The sequence below is a fragment of the Schistocerca piceifrons genome, chromosome 5 (assembly GCF_021461385.2).
Source record: "Schistocerca piceifrons isolate TAMUIC-IGC-003096 chromosome 5, iqSchPice1.1, whole genome shotgun sequence".
NCBI lineage: Eukaryota > Metazoa > Arthropoda > Insecta > Orthoptera > Acrididae > Schistocerca > Schistocerca piceifrons.
Genome location: NC_060142.1, coordinates 274,167,543 through 274,188,637, shown reverse-complemented (window position 1 = coordinate 274,188,637; position 21,095 = coordinate 274,167,543). Strand labels below are relative to the sequence as shown.

Here is a 21,095-nt window from a genome sequence, read left to right as displayed (position 1 = left end):
GGACTACGGGCCTGACCTGCTGAGGTTATTTTGAAACACTTGGTCTAAATTTAGAGATGTAACGTGCAGCCAGCAAGGCACTATTTCAGAATGACATCCTGCAGTTCAGAGCATGCTTTGCACAAAATTTTGCACTCTCTGCACCAATATAACTGAATTAAGAATAAGACAAATGCTTACAAGCTGATAACCTCTTATGTGTTTTGTTGACAATCTCATTCATTAACTTCTGAAATGCATGGTCTAAAGCTTGAAAGTTGGTAGCTTTAAGCTGAAAGAAAGATTAAAATCAAAGGCTCAAGAGAAGAGTGTCAGTCAAAAGTATATTTGCTTCTGTGTGTCAGATAGGTAGAAAATGTTAAGAGGGAAACGGGTTGGAAGTATAAAATAAAACCTAATGCACTGAGATATAGAGTAAGCCAACATCATAAATACACAAATCATGCAACAATTTCCTGTAGTTAGAACTGTATTGCCATTTTATTCCAGATTAATTATGATCTTAAATATTTGTCCTAGATTTTTTTTTATATTTCTATGTCCCTGAAATATGTAGTACTACATAAAAGCTCTACACTGAATGTAAAAAATGATCTCTCAGATTCCGAGATGTCTATGCAGTGTGTAGTACTATACATCAGCTCTCTTCTGAATGTAAAAAATTATCTCTCAGATTCAAAGACTCTGATTTAGCTTACCAAGTAAGATTATTTGCCTTCATTCTCTAGTGGTTCATTAAATTAGATGAAAAAATGTGACAAACACATCTGGAGTCATCAACATGATGCTTTGAATCACAAATTATGATCAGAAACATTACACTAGTCAACAGCCATTTTGCATCTGGGATGTGATACATCAAGTAGTGTGTATTTTGGTGTGTAGAATCTGAATATACCTTTCAAAATGTTCTGGCACATACCATTTTTGAGTTTTCAAAGTTTTTTTTATTTTTCGTATTCAGTATTTTGCTTTCTGCTGTTCTTCTGTTTTGATGTTTAATTGTTTGTTTTTTATTTGCAAAGGAGAGATACAAGCAATGCATTTCCATCGGTACCTTTGGCATATGCAGTAGACATGAAAGAAACTTATGAAACCATGGCTTTGCTACTAGAGGCAATCAAATATAAGGATCATGAATGGCAGCTTTGCTGTGATTTAAAAGTTGTTACACTCCTTATAGGTTTACAGGCTAGATTCACGAAATACTTCTGCTTTTTTTTTTTTTTTTTTTTTTTTTTTTGCATTTGGGGACACCAAGAACCACTATACAATCAAGGAATGGCCTATAAGGAAGTCATATGTTTCTGGAAACATAAATGTGAACAATACCCCATTGGTTGAGCCCGATAAAATCATTTTGCCTCCCCTTCATATCTAAAGAAGGCGAGGCCTTCAATCACTTAAAAGAAAAGTTTCCAAAATTAAGTAAGGCAAAGCTGAAAGGGGTATATTTGTTGGACCACAAACAGGAAAATTACTGAAATTTCCAACCTTTGATACCAAACTCACAGGTATCCAATTAGCTGCTTGGTCTTGTTTTACAGCAATTGTGAAGGGTGTTTTGGGCAACAGAAAAGACAAAAGCTATGTTACCATTGTGAATGATTTGTTGGACAACTATAAGAACATGGGATGCAGAATTTCACTTAAAATTCACTTTTTACATTCTCACTTTGATTTCATTCCAGAAAATTTGGGAGCCGTAAGCGATGAGAATGGTGACCGCTTTCACTAAGACATTCTTACCATGGAACACAATTATTAAGACCATTGGAACCCTTCAATGATGGGCGACTACTGCTGGGATCTTGTTAGGGAAAGTGATGAAACGGCAAACAAAAGAAGAGCTCCGTCATCGTATTTTTCAAAAACAAGAGACGATTAACGGTGAAATAGCTTCTGAACTAATTTGGACCTTTTATTGGCATCATGCCCATATATACATACAAAATAGTATTGATTTCAAATGTTCTGAATGTGTACTTTTGTTTGACTTAATTGTGTCAATTTCCTCTGTTACCATTTTTTTTATTCTGCTGTGTATCTATGAAATGTGATCTCATAGAGAAAAACTGATTTTGCCAGTGTATTCAGCACCCCAAAAATTAGGCAAATCCACCCATTCACAAACCAGATGCAGAAAAAAATTTTAAATTTGTTAACTAGTGTTATTCACTTTTCATAGACTGGTGACTGCAATGACTGATGATTGCTTTGGTAATAATTTTTAGAACACAATAAGCAACCCAACTTAAGTTATGATAAAATTATAGACGTTTAGGTGAGCGAATTGATATTTTCAGTCATATCACTGAACTGTGCTTTAAATGATAACTAAACCTCAAGGTATAAGAGTGTTTGCTTTTTCTCTCTCTCGATTATCTATTAGTGTGTGGTTCACTTCTGAATAAATTTTACTACTTACATTACAAATACAGTTGCTCTATAAATCGAAAGCACAATAACATGTACATTCTATAGAATGAATTTATTTAGTTAACCTGCTTTCACCTTACAAGATAAACTCTGTAAGCTGGTTAACTAAATAAATTAATTCTGTAAATATATAAAATATTTTGCTTTTCTGTTATAATTATGTTGCCTTACCAAGATTTGACAGAAGAATCAGTTAAAAGTTACTGTTTGTCAATGATAATTTGATGAAACTGGTGCTGTCAAAAGTGGAGAAAATTTGCTCTAGTTGAAAGTTTCACAAATGAATCACATATTCTCTAACATTTTCTATTTTCAATTTGTTCATAACCTATGATATGTGTTAACTGATTTCAGCTGTAGCAGCTCATTATCAACAATGAAATAAATGTATTAATAACTTGTCTGCATCAACACAAAAGTAGTAGTGAAGTTCCTCATTTGAAAACTGTGTTGGTATTAAAGGTGAGAACTCTTAACTTCAAGACTGATTCCTGAAGTTTCAAAATTGTGGCAGAATAGCCGACAAGAATCAAAACTACAGTTATAGGAATACCTTAAACAGCAACAATAGCATGTGTAAAGTTAGTCAATCAATGACAACAACCAATTATGGTGCTCCAACCTCCATGCTCCAACTACTCATTCATTGATTCAGCTTCCAATACTTACTGAAGTGAAAGGTAGCTCTTACCACCATTTTTTTTTTAATCTGTACTCACAGGTAATTAATTACAGTATATCTGAGTTACAGTGTGGTTACTTGTTACCTTTGAATACGGAAGTTTATTAATTATTCAGAAACTAAAACCCTCTAGTCGACTCCAGTGGTATTCGACACAGAAATTTGCACCCTATTATCAAACTATTTCAGTCTTGATAAAATAGAGACACAATGGGTGGCCTTCAGGAGGTGAAATTCTTAATATCTATATCTTACATCCCACTGTAACAGTTCTTAGGATTTCTTCTCGTTCCATTCATGTATGAAGCGCGGGAAGAATGACTGTCTGAGTGCCTCTGTGACTGCAACAATTATTGTAATCTTATCCCCACGATCCGTGTGCGAGTGTTACGTAAGTGGTTATAGTATACCCCTAGAGCAATCATTTAAAGTCAGTTCTTGAAACTTCGTTAACAGACTTTCTCGGGATAGTTTAAGTCTGTCTTCAAAAGTCTACCACTTCAGTTCTGTCATTATCTATGTGACCCTCTCCTACAGATTAAACAAACCTGTGACCATTCTTGCTGCCCTTCTTTGTACAAGTTAAGTATCCACTGTCAGTCATATCTGATAAAAGTTCCACACACTTGGGCAATATTCTAGGATGGGTCGCATGAGTGATTCCTAAGCAATCTCTTTTGGAGACTGATGGCATTTCCCCAGTTATATATAAACTGAAGTCTGACACCTGCTTCACCCACAACTGAACCTATGTGCTCAATCAATTTTATATCCCTACAAATTAAATGCTTCTGGGGGGGTCTATTATTTAGGAGACATAACCTAAACTTCCCGAGGAAAGTCACACGAGACATCTAAAGAGAGAACTTTGCATGCTGGAGAAAAATGGTCTCTAGTGTTATTTACAGAAATATACCTTCTTTCCTACCAATAGCTGAATACCTGAACCACGTAATAAATTAAGAAAGTCTAAAACCAGGCCAACAGCACTTCAAAGCAAACAGTCAAACTCACTGCTCCAACATTCTCAAGGACTTGGAATCGTTCCTCGGCAAAGTAAATTAATATGAGGTTGCTGCACAAGTTCATAACATTTTTGTTTTGCATGTTGGTAATCCAGTTGCTGGGGGTTTATTTATCAATTGTCGTTTTTTATTCAGAGTTCACTGCTGCTATTTGAGTTTACGGAGCATTATATTGTCTTTTGGAGATAGCAAGTGGAGCTGTGGATGGCAAAAATGAAATGCCAAGTGGAAAAATTACTGACATTTTTCTGCTTTGAATTCAGTAGAGAGTGACAGCCCCAGAGGAACCCAGAAAAATCTGCACCATTCAGGGAATAGTGCCATTGGACAGATCATGGCAAGAAAATGGTTTTCTCATTTTAGGGAGGATCATATTGCCATTAGTGACTCACCACATTAAGGAAGACCTTCGAGATTTGATGAAGATCGTTTAAACATATTAATCCACAATTATCCATGTCAATGTACTCTAGAACTGGCAAATTTGAATAACTGTGAACATTCCACCATTGTACGACTTTTTGCATGCAGTGGGGAAGATTCAAAACTCTAGTGTATGCGTACCACATGCTCTACGCCAAAATCACAGAAACCAGCAGGTGGCCATATGTGCATCTCTGCTAATTCGTCATCAAATGGCTCATGAACAACACCAACCATTCCTATCCCGCATCATTACTGGTGATGAAAAATGGTGTCTTTATGCTAATGTAAGGAAAAAGGAATGATTAAGCTCAAACAGAGCAGAAGCTCCCCATAGAAAGCCTTATGCTTAAAAAAAAAAAAAGGGCCACCAATGATGGTGTGGTGCACTATACATTTATTGTCAACAACCGAGAAGTCTTGCAGATGCAATCCACAACCAACCAGGAAGACTGCATGAAGTGATGCTATTCCACAATAACGCCCACCCACATCCTGCTAGACTGACAAAAAACACTGCAGAGGAATTGGGTTGGGAAGTCACTCTGCACCAACCATATTCATCTGATTTTGAACCCTCAGATATTCATCTTTTCAGCTCTCTATCGAACAACCACCAAGGAACTCCCTTTCTGTATGAAAATGCGCTCTGAACATGACTCTCGAGTTCTTCACCTCAAAACCACACGATTTGCATAGTCACAGGATAGAAAAGTTACCCCAGTGTTAGCAGACTGTTGTATGTGACAGAGGAGAATCTATATTGATGACTGAAGTCTCTGTTATGTGTATCAATTGTGTGTATTAAACTTATGGTAATATGCTATAAACTTATGCACCAACCTAATATAATAAAATTTATACCATATGTAGGTCATTATCTGTTGGTCATTAATAGATGGATGTGGCTAATTTTTTGGAATCTTAAGATATTCAAAAAATATTTCTTCCAATAAAAAACTATATTAAATTAGTCTCTTGCCTCACTACTTTCAATCACAATAAAAATTTAGTTTTGGCTACTGAAGCAACTCAACACAGTACACGATCAGTCACCTCCCACAAAACAAGCACAGTTCATAGCAAACATCTGCAAATGATTCAGAAATTTTTTTGATGGCACAAGTAAATTATTGCAAATAGAAAATAAAATGCCGGCCATAACTTATGGCATGCAAAGTTTCACTTGCTCTTATACAGAACAAAATTACATCTTATACCAACACAAATTTCCCATATCAAGAATCCAGCCAATGCCACTCATCAGCGCAGCAGTCCAACAATGATTCTATTTCAACTTTTTCAACTGGCCCATGTGTCTAGTTGTACATTGAAAAAGCATTCTGTTTTTAGATAGATCAATGTCAACAGTATACTTAGGAGGAATTCAAGTTCACTTTAAAAGAAGTAGCGGTCACCACCACCACGGACTCAGTACTCAGGTGAGCCATCTTTTGAGTCTCATTTCATGTTACACATCCCATGTGCTCCTTCATCGCCTCCATGTGTTATAATGTGCCCTGCTACTATCCATGGATCACTTGCATACCGTGGATTAATAAGAGGTCTTCCAACCATAGGTTCTCCAACAGCCTCATTAGGCACATTGGGAAATGACATAGATGGAAGAGTTTAGCCTGGTTAAACATTTACCAGCGTTGCACAGACACTCAACACCGAGAAAACTACCCATTTCTGTAACACCTAGAAACAAAACCACTGTCACCGTATCAACTGACTTTGTGATAGCCATAAGAGAGAATGCACATCAACTACACAAGACCACACACTGTCTCAATGTGGCTGTTAATGGAGGATGCTCTGTCATACTTTCAATATATGGACAGCATGATGTTCAACACAGTAAATCACAATTGGTCTGTACGGCACACCATTCCAAGAAGAGCCTCTACTTATCAGTGCTATACCTTCCCTACATGTCACCCACTCATTATCACTGCCTCTGGACAACAAAGATCCACAGAAGTGAACTTATGTGCTGTTAAAATATGCAGTAGGTGACAGTGACCCATCATTAGAACACTGTTGCTCCCAGTACTCTGGCAACTGTGGTATTTCCCCAAACAGAGGCACAGAACACCTGAAAAGCCCAAGCCACTGCACAGCTTCTGAGACAGGAGTGTTCTGTGTGATGTGTCAATCCTGCAAACAACTGTCATGTAAACATCCAGTACAAGATCTGACAATGCCCTGTTAACAAGACAAACCTCTATTGGTTCCAGATCCAACAGAATAGGAGGAATATCTCCGGGAGGGGGAAGGGGTACAAAAACAATAAATAAATTACTAAAACAGGTTGTTCCTGTTATTCTTACTGACATGAGGTGCAGCCCAATGATCTGATAAAAAATTATCCACACTAAGATGCTACCTAAAATAGTAGAAACGAATTTTAAGAAATAAGACATCACTAAATAACTGCAGCTGAAGACTAGATGGTAACTATAAAATGTAAAATTAACTTCACTTCAGAAATTTGTTAAAATTGCAGAGAGATTGAAAGGCTGACCAGCATTTACTCTCAGGTGCCAAAATTTCCAGTACTGTTAAGAAACAATACTCCTAACTTTTGGAACCAAGTTCTTTCCTTGGGATGCCTCTGACACCTCACCCTTCATCTTTTTCTATTCTCATCCTCACTACAGTGGGTCCCTCTCGTCCTTGGGTCTGAGTGACCTGTCCTTTCTTTCTAACCTTTCCCAACCTACCCTTCTCTATGCCCTGAGGAAAGGACTATTAGTTCAGACTGTTAAAAAGTGAATAACTTCTATTTTTATATGTGCCTATTTGCAGTATTACACAGTTCGCCTCCTGAAGTTAAATGCTGGCCACCAATTGTGGCCCATAATTTATTAGTTTCCTCAACTTAATTTTTGACACAATTAATCACCACAGGAAGACTGAAAGCATTAGTTATTATTACATGCTGATACAAAAGCCTCAACTACTGCCTCATCACAATGCTCATTCCTCAAGAAAGAGAAATGAGGTGCCTAGCTTATGTTGTCCAATGCTGATAGTACAGTATGAGAAAGTAAATATAAAACTGATGAGAAAGAAATCAAAATAACAACAATTTAACCGCCTAATCACCAAGGCAGAAATTCTTGTGGTCAAGGAAAATAACAACACTGTCACATGGGCAACAAATTGCTTGTAATTTATAGAATCAATGAGCACTGTCCAATGTGTTAACTTCTGTTCAAATACAAACAAAGACAATGACAAGAAATCGGTTATCTATTTCATAACTTATTACTGTAAATAAGTAAAATAGCATCTTTAAATTTGCTTCCTAAGACGTGATACAGCAAAGTTTAAAAATAATAAACAGAAAAAATCATTGGAAGGAAATCAAATTGCTTTTTGCTGGAAGTTACATAAATCTTCTTCCTTCACTATAAGAATTACTGTCCTATGAAAGAACAAAAAAGTCAAGACAGCAAATATTTGGACGGTGTATTCATATATGTTCCACACTAGGATGAGTTTCAGTTAGTCAAGAATAAATCATTTCACAGATTGATGTAAAACATAAAACCAATCTCTGCTCTTTTTTATGTCTGAAAGTTAGTTTTTTATGTGAAGAGCAAAGACAAAAATAAGAATTGCAAACATAAACACACTTTTCACAAGCAATCTCTGCAACTATAACAATGAATGATCAATGCAATTACTTACACAATATTAAAAAATATATATATGCATGATAATAATCTTACCATTTAACTGCACAGCAGCTTTTCCATCTCTAAAGTTATCTAAGTCACTTTCCTTGAAATCAATAACCCTACACGATTTTAAAAGCTCTGTCCTGTTCGTTTTTTGGTCATCTTTAAAATTATTAGTTGAATATGGACTTCCGACACCAGCACTCCATGATTCATCCACCACATCAAATGGCTCACTGCTATTCCTGGGTTGGATATCTCTCGAATGAGAATGTTTTATTTTTAATTCACTCGGTTTAATATGTTTTGTAAAATAATCATTCACTTTCCGTGGCGATTCATCTAAAACACCTCTCGATGGGGCACTCTCCGGGTAATTTACAAGAACTGTTTTCTTACTCACATTGTTATTCTTTGGATCTTTGCAATAGTTCTGCTCACTATTATCAATTTTGACAGAATTGACATGATAACCATTGCCTTCAGAGAATACATACTCAGATTTACACAAGTTATCACTTTTGCATTTTGTTAGTTTATTTTCTTTGCTCATAGAGTCTGTGGGAAGATTTCCAAACACCTCTGATATCTCAGCAACAGAATTATTCCACATATGTGTTTCCGAAACATGTGCTTTTGACCCTGCATCAGCTGTGGACGCAGATGATGGCTGATATCTTGCATTCCCATGAGAAGCCAACTTCAGGTGACTATGCTCTCCACATGATGTCAAACCAGAGATTCTTTCCTTAGAAGGTTCTGAAAAGAGAATTATAATAAGTAATGTACCTACTTTGTTTTATGCTTAAAAGTTATTCATTCTCTCTCTCTCTCTCTCTCTCTCTCTCTCTCTCTCTCTCTCTCTGTGTGTGTGTGTGTGTGTGTGTGTGTGTGTGTGTGTGTGTGTGGACTAGTGAGCATTTTCCTTGTACATTATTCCTATTTGTTTAATGTGAACTTCAGCAAGTAGACATGTTACATTATTCTCTGTGTCTGCACTGTGGACTAGTACAGGTGAGCCAAAGACAATTCTATATTACATTTTGTAATTAAGTCATGTTTACATGAAAGGTTCATTAAGATACGTTCATCGGGTCTCGAGGCGAAGAAATGGACAGCCAAATAAAATATATAGGGTAGTATTCAGAAAAGATATACTATTGTTCATATCTTCATAACAAAGAAAATTACAAGAAATAGCTAAACATTGTTTGCTTGATATGTTGATCCTGGACAGAAGTTATTTGGAGTGGTCAAGGGGAAAGGGACATAATACTGAAAGGGTCCTGTAGCCACCTTTCATTAGTCCGGTAGCCCATTTTCATTACCATTTCTCTTTCTTTTCCTCGTTTCTCTATTCTCTTTACTCTCATAGTAGTGTGATTGAATGAATGTGGTTGTGTGTCACGTTGCTAGACGGTGGCGTAGTCTGCTGCAGAAAGTCTGCGATAGTCGTACAGATTCAGCAGCAGTTGCACAGAATAGCCAACTCTCGTAGTGGTCAAGTCGGTAAAGAGGTTTCCGCTACTTGTGAGAAATCCACCTGCGTTAGGTTGGTGGCGGAAATGGCATCTTGGGGTTTTCTGGTCCACGCGGAGCGTGGAAGAGGCTGGAGAAGCGGGAGGCAGTCTGCCGCCGATACGGGAAGCGTCCACAGCTGTGCTCCAGTCGAAGAAGGGTGAGTTAGACTGACCGCGTGGCGCGTTGTTACTTGGCGAGGGGAGAGCTGTTAGCCTTTGGTCTCGCTTTTCAAATCTGGAAGATTGCTTTGCCTTGTCGCAGCAAGGAATGCAAAACTTTGGCAGATTTTTCTTTTAGCAAATTTCTGTAGCAGACTTGGATCCACCGGAAGAGCTCCACACAAAGGTGTCAATAAGAAGTGAGCACTCGCTTCTGTATGAATGTCTGTTTGCCTTCAGCTGTGCCTGTATAAGCTTTCACCTTTCTAAATATTTAGAGCCTTGCCTTCTCGTAAATTTCCCTTACTTTCCGTGTCTTTTGTCCGTGGGGAGCCAACCATGTGGTAGAACATTATAGTTGTTGGGCTACCGGCATCACTAACTGTCCGATCGCATGTTTGTTTTAGAAAATGTTAACATGATTGTATGATGTGATATTGTTGGAATTTGGCACTATACCTAGAAATTGTGCCTCCACAAAACACGTGTTATCAGGAATCGTGTACATGCCTCACATCCTTAGTTTAGGAATAAATGATTTTATCTACAATTTTCTCTTGTGTTCCGAAATTACGTTTTTGCGCCTAAGCCACTCACCTCATAGCTTTCCCATTAGCACATCCAATGCGTTTCCTTATGCACAGGTCCAGTGATTAGTCTCCTCTTGTATTTTATAACAAATGCTTTAGATTAAGTCATATTTTCAGGTGTGTTGCTGGGAGCTGATCTTATGCAGTGTTCATGCGTTTTCTATGTTATTTTAAATGTTTGATTGTCGTGAACAGCGCACGGGCAATACTATTAATTACATCGTATCCGATGTGAGCGACCTCACAACGTATGCATTTTTGTGAGTTTTTGGTCTGTGATCAAATTAATTTATTTTCCGACTCGACCAAATCTTTGATTAGTTGTATGGTTTGAGTCGGTGGCGACCCTATTCTTCTCACGCTGATTTCATAAGCAATAAGTATTTCCACTCCCAATAATAAGGAATAACCCGTAGTAACCGGTTAGTTACAATACATACAGAGTATCTCAGGAGGAATGGTTAAGATTCAGGGATCTGGCATGAGTGATCATTCAAAAGCAAAAATGTCTAGTAAATATCAGCTCTAAAATGCATATCTTAGGAACTATGAGCACTTTACCTTCAATACTGTGAACCGCATCTCTCATCCACTGCATGTTCTTTGCCTTCCATAGTTTGAGAGGTTGTAGTATGGACCAAAACAAGAAAAAAATGACCAGTGAGGTCTAAAATGCATGCCTTAAGAGCTATGAGCATTTGTCTGTCTTTGCTACTGTGAAACACATCTCTTCCAATGAACAAGTGTTCATAGCTCATAAGGTGTGCTTTTTAGAGCCCATTTTTCCCCGTTTTGATCCGGACTACCTCCTCTCAAAACATGGAAAGCACAGAGCTCACAGTATCAAAGACGAAGAAGTGTTAATAGCTCTTAGAGTATGCATTTTAGACATGTGTTTAATAGAGCTTTGGCTTCGAATGATTGTTTCTCATATCCCTGAATACTGACTATTTCTTCTGGGACACTCTGAGTAAGGTACAACAAATACCACACAAGGAATAACGATACAATCTGCTGAAAGCGATAGCACTCCTGACATTACACACTTGCAAACCAACTTTTGTGTCTGTTCTCTGGAACCAAACTAATTGGCCCTATTCATACATTAATAGCTAATGGCATGCACAGTTCAAATATCTGAAAGTGTGAAGATAGGTACCGCAAGGAAATTCATGTCTGATCTGTTCTCTCATTGTGATGATGAAGATAATGCAGATATACGAGTGCACATCCACAGCAAGGTATGTACACTCAAACTAATAGCTTTAGAGCTGCCTTTCTCCCGGTATGAAAAGAAAATGGAGAAAATAGTGATAAAAGGCACTTTCTATCAACAGTATATACATAAACAAATTATCTCTTACTGTCATACCAGGTATTCTTTGCAGCTGGGAGGAAGGAAAAGTTGCATTTTGGATCCAATCATTCCTTCTACGCAATGCACCCCCCCCCCCCCTTATGGTATACTTTTTGTTATCTCACAAAAAAATCACTACATTCCAATTTGATATATTGTGATTGCCAAGGGCAGCATGCTTTTACCTTCACTAGATGTGTCAAATTCAAAGTTTCATCTGTAATGAAACTGTAGTATAAATCTGCCTCATATTTATGTTCACTCTTAGTGTTGGCCATGGCATGCAAAACTTCAAACTCAATGCGTGTACAATATGCTGCATGCGTATAGTCCCGGTCCGTCTCCGCTCTACTTGGTACATCTCAGTTTCATTTACTACATCTAAGGTACGCTTGATCCATCTCTGAACTAATATGTACAGTACAACAGTTTATTTAGCAAAGCATGTGAGATTTCTTTTGCAGTGGCAGCACTGTTTATCCCTCACTATTTGCTTGTAGTGTAAAGGTAGTTCAAAAGTCCAGTAGCTGTTGCTCAAAAAGGAGCAAGTCTAATGATCCTGGGCCACATGCTTGTATAAATAAAAGGGATCATAGTTCTTTTTTTAAGGGAAGGTTCAGAATTCTCGATACCAATTATGTAATCACATAACTGATGGGCACTGCAAAGTTACTATCGCACGGCATTACATCATACTCAAAGAATTTAGAGATTCAGTTGATGAAATATGAATCAATTATAATGATTGACAGACAATTTATTGTTTTGCACATCAAGAAGCTCTCTGTGCTAAATTTATGGGCATAGAGCACACGATGAAACTGGCAGTACGTACAATAAATTTTCTGAGGTCTTACGCATAATTACATCACCAGTTTTAACAATTTATGGTGGAACTGAATGGGGTATGGAGACACTATATATTATTTCAAAGCTCACTTGTTAAGTAGAGGGCATGCCTGAAACGATTTTTCAATTTCAGGCCCACTATTGCTGGATTTCTGAAGGAAAATGAAAGGCAGGAATTGAAATTAGATCTGAAACAGCCTACGGACCTCACATTTTTCGTGGACTTGAACTCTCCAAGTAAGATGCTGCAAAGTGAGAAGAAAAATTATTTCCAATTTGATTGGGAAATTTGATGCATTTAAAAAGAAAAGCACATTGTGGAAGGGACAACTTCTGACAAAGAATGCAGTCCACTTCCCTAAACTCTCTGGAGTTAAAGAAAATGCAAATTTTGATGAATTCATTGCAGCTTTGAAAGAATTACAGGAACAATTTTCTGAAAGTTTTCAAGACACTACCACTCTAACATCTGTTTCTGAGCTACATTTGAGGCCATTTGCCATTACAGTTCCAGTTGCTGTTCAATGGCCTGTGCATATGCAGGTGGAACTGATAGATCTGCAGTGTGATTCCCGTGTAAAAGACAAATTCTTTTACATTACAACTGTCCAGAGTTTTCCATGGGAAGAGTTTACACGTATCCATGGTCAGGCTGCAAACGCAACATCAATTTGAGAACCCAAGTTTATCCCAGCGTAAGCAATATTAAAATAATTTTAGTTGTGGACATGGGCAATGCTGCAGTCATTTTGGACAAGCAGGATTGTGTTCAAAAGCTGCAATGTTTGTTGTCTGCCTCATTGTATCACAGGAGCAGTGCTGACACCTCAAAAGGTTTTGAGATGAATACTAACAGCCTCCCGAAGAAAAGTTGCTTGTTGCAGGAGACTAAAAAATGGTTCAAATGGCTCTGAGCACTATGTGACTTAACTTCTGTGGTCATCAGTCGCCTAGAACTTAGAACTAATTAAACCTAACTAACCTAAGGAAATCACACACATCCATGCCCGAGGCAGGATTCGAACCTGCGACCGTAGCAGTCGCGCGGTTCCGGACTGCGCGCCTAGAACCGCTAGACCACCGCGGCCGGCCGCAGGAGACTAACATGAGTCTTAATTCTTACTGAGCTGTTCCCCGTAGCTTATATGGCCTCATGAAAGCCCAATATCAAGAGGTTCCTATTAGGCCGATAATGAATGACACTGGTGCTGCGATATGTAGCAAAACACCTTGCTACTCTGCTGAGTCTACTAGTAGATCGGTGGAAGCAACATAAAAAAGATCGATAGTCGAATGTACGTTGCCCGCACAATTTGAAAAGTCACCTTACTTTTTGAACAGCCCTTGTATACAACTTGTACAGAAACCAGACTGCAGATATAAGCGTCAAAGTACATGAAAGAGTAGCCTTAGTTGAGAAGGAAGTGAGACAGGGATGGAGCCTATTCCTAATGATATTCAATCTGTATATTGAGCACGCTGTGGAGGAAATGAAGAAGAAATAAGAAATGGAAATTTAAGTTCTGGAGAAGAAATAAAAACTTTGAGATTTCCTGATAACATTTCAACTGTCAGAAATGGCAAATGGCTTTTGGAGAGCAGCTGAATGGAAAAAATGGTATCTTGAAAAGAGGGTATAAGACGAACACCAAAAAAAGTAAAATAAGGGTAATGAAATGTAGTCTAATTGAATCGGTTGATGTTGAGTGAATACAATTAGGAAGTGAGACACTATAAGTAACAGATGAGTTTTGTTATTTGTACAGCAAAATAAGTGATAATGAAGAAGAGTGTATATAAAATTTATCTAGCTATAGCAAAAGTACATAGCTGTTGTGTTGCGAAAGGGCACTGACTCACAAATCATGGCACTGCAGAGGGTGCAGAACCAAGCTCTGAAACTCTGTGCCTTCTTAGTCTGTATTCAATTCATCTTCTGCAAAAAGAAACAGGCACCCCCCACTGGTGCAGGACAGAATGTGACAGACTGCTTATGACTTCTATGATAAGCCAGGTCAACCTCCCAATAGGCTCATCCTGGAACTGGGACACCACCACCACCACCACCACCACCACCACCACCATCACCACCAGTCAGCAACGCATTGGCCAGACCTGATGCAAGAAAATTTTCTCCACAGCAGCCTCAGAACAATTCATCTCCACATCATCAGAGGCTAATCTTGCTGTGAAAATAATTCTCTCCACAGCAGCTTGAGGCAAGCATCTCCACATCAACTGAGGCCAATACAGGAAGTTAGGTAACCGTAACACCACATCAAGAGGTGCAACATCTGTGAACCTGAATGACTTTCAATACAAGGAAAGGAGGGATTTATCAGCCCTCCTGCGGTTGTCAGGTGTGTGAGCAGGGTTTCAGCAATGACACATTTCAAGTTTCATCTAGTCCCAAGCATGCTGAATTGGATGCTTGTCTGCAAATAACACAGGCCATTCCATTTGGTTGAATTATGCCTTACGGATGAAAATGTCCTTGAGGTCGTAGGGTGTGTTCATGCACCGTCATCTTGAGAGATGAGCACATCATTGTAGTATTGACAGCAGGGTAGAAGGACCATGTCCCAACACTACACAACCCCCAACTGTTTATCCTAGATGGAAGTAATACGTGTTCTGACATCTGTACATACAAGGCCAAAGCATTACTGACCAACTTCCCTCTCGAACCTGTGGAACTGTATGCCACACATGTGAATATGTACCTGGTCACAGCCACTGACTTCAACAATCATCAGTTGTGACACAAATCCTGCACACATCAGTGAATGGAATCAAAAATCACTGATGTTAACTCAATTCCAGGTGATCCCTTTACAGATTCTTTGTGCATCTTGGTGCAGGATGATAATTATTGTTGTTTTTAACAGCTCCCTTGATGTAAAATTTATCATGTGGCAATGGCTGCATAATGTTTAGCTTGAATCAGCTCTCCCAGTTGCCTTCAAAAAGGCAGTGTGCGATTCTATTGCATTCTATTCAAGGACCCTATGACCCATAATTGTTAAGCAACACTCACTCACTGATGTTGACTGAGTGACTACTATTTTGCTGATCATCAATGTTTCATTTTACCAGTTGAATGCTCAGAGTCCTTGTTGCCATACAGTGACAACGCATGTACAGTCTAAGCTTGAAATGACCCTGCAAGGCGTGTTGAGCAATCAAACAGTGCACACAAGCAGTGTTGTTCTTGTAATAAGTAAAGAGGCAGCAAACACACTATCGAACTGCCCTGAGATGTGGTCAAGAGAGGACTGAGAAGGAGGTTCCATTTCAAGAAAGCGTAAAGTACACATTTAAAGAGGATGCCGCAATACTTTTTTTAGAAGTTCATATAGATTGAGGAGCTCACTGTGTGAACAAATCAAGATGTACTGTTATGCTGATAAAGATTATTTATAGTTGTTCATCAAGAAAATCAATGGCTAGTCCACACCTATATAAGTACATTAACCACTTTTTTCCTGGTAGCAGATATCTTGTATGTATGTTGCTTAAAAACAGCTTAGTGAAGTCAAGTCAAAAAAAAAAAAAAAAAAAAAAATCAACATTTGGTAATGTACTGTAAAGGTAAAACGACAATGCAGGAGGATTTTGTATACAATGTAGTCATAAATTATTTGAAACATTTCTTAATGAACATATTGTTTACTTCAACAACACCAATATTCCAATCCCTTACCTTGTGGTTTTGAAAAGAAGTCATCTGCTTTCATAAGCTCCAGAAGAGGCAAAAATGCACCATGTGATGGCTCTGTTTGGAAATGTTGCTTATTATTGTAACAACCAGTTCCACTTCCAACTGGATTTTCCTGTGTGAAGAAGAGTTTCTCAGAATGTGTTAAAGGGTACATTCGTGTTAAAGGGTACATTCACCTGGTAAATTAATTTTTTTCCAAATTATGTTCCAAAAAATATCCTATAATGAATGAAATTACATATAGACATATAAAGACAGCTATTGAAGCTCAAAACGATGAATTACTAAATTTTGAAGGCCACCAATAATAAAATACCAAATATACTCATGCACTGGACTCTGACTAAAATATCCTGAAACTTGAAGTCACTTAGATTTCCGTGTAGCTATGAAGTCTAACCATGTATTTCACAATGGTTTCCTGTGAACACATATCTTGGAGGAGCTGGCTGGAGAGCGGTGCATGTATTTTTTTCATACCACTGCCAAGCACTTGCCACTCAACTGAAAAAATGTCATCACTTTCAGTCTCTAGAGAAGTAACATCACATTCTTCTTCACTTTCTGAGCCACTAAATTCACTGCCAAACTCAGGATCATTATAGCCATTCTTTTTTTGAAAGCATTGCCAAACCAACAATACAGGAGTGTGTCTGATAGCAAAGCTGCACATAGTAAGGACAATATTTAGTGGCAACAACTTCAACCAAAACGTGACAGCCAGGCTAAAAATGCAGTGCTACATGCCCTCTAGTGGCTGAACACTACCTATCAGTGCTGAAATGGATATAAGCAGGTCCCCCCCCCCCCCCCCCCCCTGAAAGTGGCCCAAGTATACTTGGGATTTCAAGTTTCTGTCAAAATAATAAAAATGAGATAAATTGGGGTTTTATGTTGTTGTTGTTGTTGTTGTCATTGGTGTCGTGGTCTTCAGTCCAGAGCCTGGTTTGATGCAGCTCTCCACGCTACTCTATCCTGTGCGAGCTTCTTCATCTCCCATCTACTGCAACCTACATCTTTCTGAATCTGCTTGTGTATTCATCTCTTGGTCTCCCTCTACGATTTTTACCCTCCACGCTGCCCTCCAACACTAAATTGGCGATCCCGTGATGCCTCAGAATATGCCCTACCAACCAATCCCTTCTTCTAGTCAAGTTGTGCCATAAATTCCTCTTCTCTCCAATTCTATTCAATACCGCCTAATTAGTTATGTGATCCACCCATCTAATCTTCAGCATTCTTCTGCAGCACCACATTTCAAAAGCTTCTATTCTCTTCTTGTCTAAACTATTTACTGTCCACGTTTCACTTCCACACATGGCTACACTCCATACAAATACTTTCAGAAACGACTTCCTTACACTTAAATCTATACTCGATGTTAACAAATTTCTCTTCTTCAGAAACGCTTTCCTTGCCATTGCCAGTCTACATTTTATATCCCCTCTACTTCGACCATCATCAGTTATCTTGCTCCCCAAATAGCAAAACTCCTTTACTACTTTAAGTGTCTCATTTCCTAATCTAATTCCCTCAGGATCACCCGACTTAATTCGACTACATTCCATTATCCTCGTTTTGCTTTTGTCGATGTTCATCTTATATCCTCCTTTCAAAACAATGTCCATTCCATGCAACTGCTCTTCCAAGTCCTTTGCTGTCTCTGACAGAATTACAATGTCATTGGCAAACCTCAAAGTTTTTATTTCTTCCCCACGGATTTTAATACCTACTCCGAATTTTTCTTTTGTTTCCTTTACTGCTTTCTCAATATACAGATTGAATAACATCGGGAAGAGGCTACAACCCTGTCTCACTCCTTTCCCAACCACTGCTTCCCTTTCATGCCCCTCGACTCTTGTAACTGCCATCTGGTATCTGTACAAATTGTAAAAAGCCTTTCGCTCCCTGTATTTTAACCGTGCCACCTTTAGAATTTGAAAGAGAGTATTCCAGTAAACCTGGTCATAAGCTTTCTCTAAGTCTACAAATGCTAGAAATGTGGGTTTGCCTTTCCTTAATCTAGCTTCTAAGATAAGTTGTAGCGTCAGTATTGCCTCATGTGTTCCAATATTTTTACGGAATCCAAACTGATCTTCCCGTTTCTACCAGCTTTTCCATTTGTCTGTAAATAATTCGCGTTAGTATTTTGCAGCTGTGACTTATTAAACTGATAGTTCGGTAATTTTCACATCTGTCAACACCTGCTTTCTTTGGGATTGGAATTATTATATTCTTCTTGAAGTCTGAGGGTATTTCGCCTGTCTCATACATCTTGCTCACCAGATGGTAGAGAATTGTCAGGACTGGCTCTCCCAAGGCCGTCAGTAGTTCTAATGGAATATTGTCTACCCCCGGGGCCTTGTTTCCACTCAGGTCTTTCAGTGCTTTGTCAAACTCTTCACGCAGTATCATATGTCCCATTTCATCTTCATCTACATCCTCTTCCATTTCCATAATATTATCTTCCAGTACATCGCCCTTGTATAGACCCTCTATATACTCCTTCCACCTTTCTGCTTTCCCTTCTCTGCTTATAACTGGGTTTCCATCTGAGCTCTTGATATTCATACAAGTGGTTCTCCTTTCTCCAAAGGTCTCTCTAATTTTCCTGTAGGCAGTATCTATCTTACCCCTGGTAAGATAAGCCTCTACATCCTTACATTTGTCCTCTAGCCATCCCTGCTTAGCCATTTTGCACTTCCTGTCGATCTCATTTTTGAGACATTTGTATTCCTTTTTGCCTGCTTCAACTACTGCATTTTTATATTTTCTCCTTTCATCAATTAAATTCAATATTTCTTCTGTTACCCAAGTATTTCTACTAGCCCTTGTATTTTTACCTACTTGACCCTCTGCTGCCTTCACTATTTCATCCCTCAAAGCTACCCATTCTTCTTCTACTGTATTTCTCTCCCCCATTCCTATCAATTGCTCCCTTATGCTCTCCCTGAATCTCTGTGCAACCTCTGGTTCTTTTAGTTTATCCAGGTCCCATCTCCTTAAATTCCCACCTTTTTGCAGTTTCTTCAGTTTTAATCTACAGGTCATAACCAATAGATTGTGGTCAGAGTCCACATCTGCCCCTGGAAATGTCTTACAATTTAAAACCTGGTTCCTAAATCTCTGTCTTACCATTATATAATCTATCTGATACCTTCTAGTATCTCCAGGCTTCTTCCATGTATACCACCTTCTTTCATGATTCTTACACGAAGTGTTAGCCATGATTAAGTTACGCTCTGTGCAAAATTCTACCAGACGGCTTCCTCTTTCATTTCTTCCCCTCAATCAACATTCACCTACTACTTTTCCTTCTCTTCCTTTCCCAACTATCGAATCCCAGTCACCCATGACAATTAAATTTTCGTCTCCCTTCACTATCTGAATAATTTCTTTTACCTCATCATACATTTCATCAATTTCTTCGTCATCTGCAGAGCTAGTTGGCACATAAACTTGTACTACTGTAGTAAATGTGGGTTTCGTGTCTATCTGGGCGACAATAATGTGTTCATTATGCTGTTTGTAGTAGCTTATCCACACTCCTATTTTTTTTATTCATTATTAAACCCACTCCTGCATTACCCCTATTTGATTTTGTATTTATAACCCTGTATTCACCTGACCAAAAGTCTTGTTCATCCTGCCACCAAACTTCACTAATTCCCACTATATCTAACTTTAACCTATCCATTTCCCTTTTTAAATTTTCTAACCTACCTGCCCGATTAAGGGATCTGACAGTCCATGCTCCGATCCGTAGAATGCCAGTTTCTTTCCTCCTGGTAACTACGTCCTCTTGAGCAGTCCCCGCCCAAAGATGCGAATGGGGGACTATTTTACCTCCAGAATATTTTACCCAAGAGGACGCCATCATCATTTAACCATACAGTAAAGCCGCATGCCCTTGGTAAAAATTACGGCTGTAGTTTCCCCTTGCTTTCAGCCATTCGCAGTACCAGCACAGCAAGGTCGTTATGGTTAGTGTTACAAGGCCAGGCCAGTCAATCATCCAGACTGTTGCCCCTGCAACTACTGTAAAGGCTGCTGCCCCTCTTCAAGAACCACACATTTGTCTGGCCTCTCAACAGATACCCTTCCGTTGTGGTTGCATCTACGGTACGGCTATCTGTATCGCTGAGGCACGCAAGACTCCCCACCAACACCAAGGTCCATGGTTCATGGAGGGAGGGGTTTTATGTTAAGGGGTAAAAAACAAAAAAACTTGACAACCATACAAATTTGTAAGCATTCAAGATTAGGTTGTGAATGGAAATGTGACAAAATCTTACAAATAATCACAAGTAATTATAACAGTCAAGTGATATGAACAAGAGATTGACGACAGCAACTACTAAACGAAATTTTGGACATGCGACACTTTCTTGATACTGTTGACGACCTTCTGTAAGAAGTATCACAAAATTTGAAAGATGTACTCCATCAGTCGAAAAAAGTTTCGAGACTGGGGTAATAAAAAATAGAGAAAAGTTAAGATGGTGGTTTTAATGCCTCACATGTTCTAAACAATCTCCCCCTCACCACAAGGAATGCTCATAGAACCATTTGAAACTGTCAGAAATGTCCCTCTTTGGTATTCTGTTTAACTTGCACATCACAGTCATACCTTCTTTG

General features: G+C 38.6%; 1 protein-coding gene across 1 annotated transcript in view; it reads right to left on the bottom strand.

Annotated features, from left to right (window-relative positions):
- LOC124798182 (ubiquitin carboxyl-terminal hydrolase CYLD) overlaps positions 1-21,095 on the bottom strand; it is a 107,910-nt gene that overhangs the window by 62,270 nt on the left and 24,545 nt on the right. Inside the window, exons 4-5 of the mRNA XM_047261468.1 lie at positions 16,440-16,569; positions 8,313-9,020 (exon numbers count right to left, since the gene is read on the bottom strand). Coding sequence (XP_047117424.1) covers positions 8,313-9,020; positions 16,440-16,569 — 838 coding nt within the window. The remainder of the gene's footprint in view (positions 1-8,312; positions 9,021-16,439; positions 16,570-21,095) is intronic.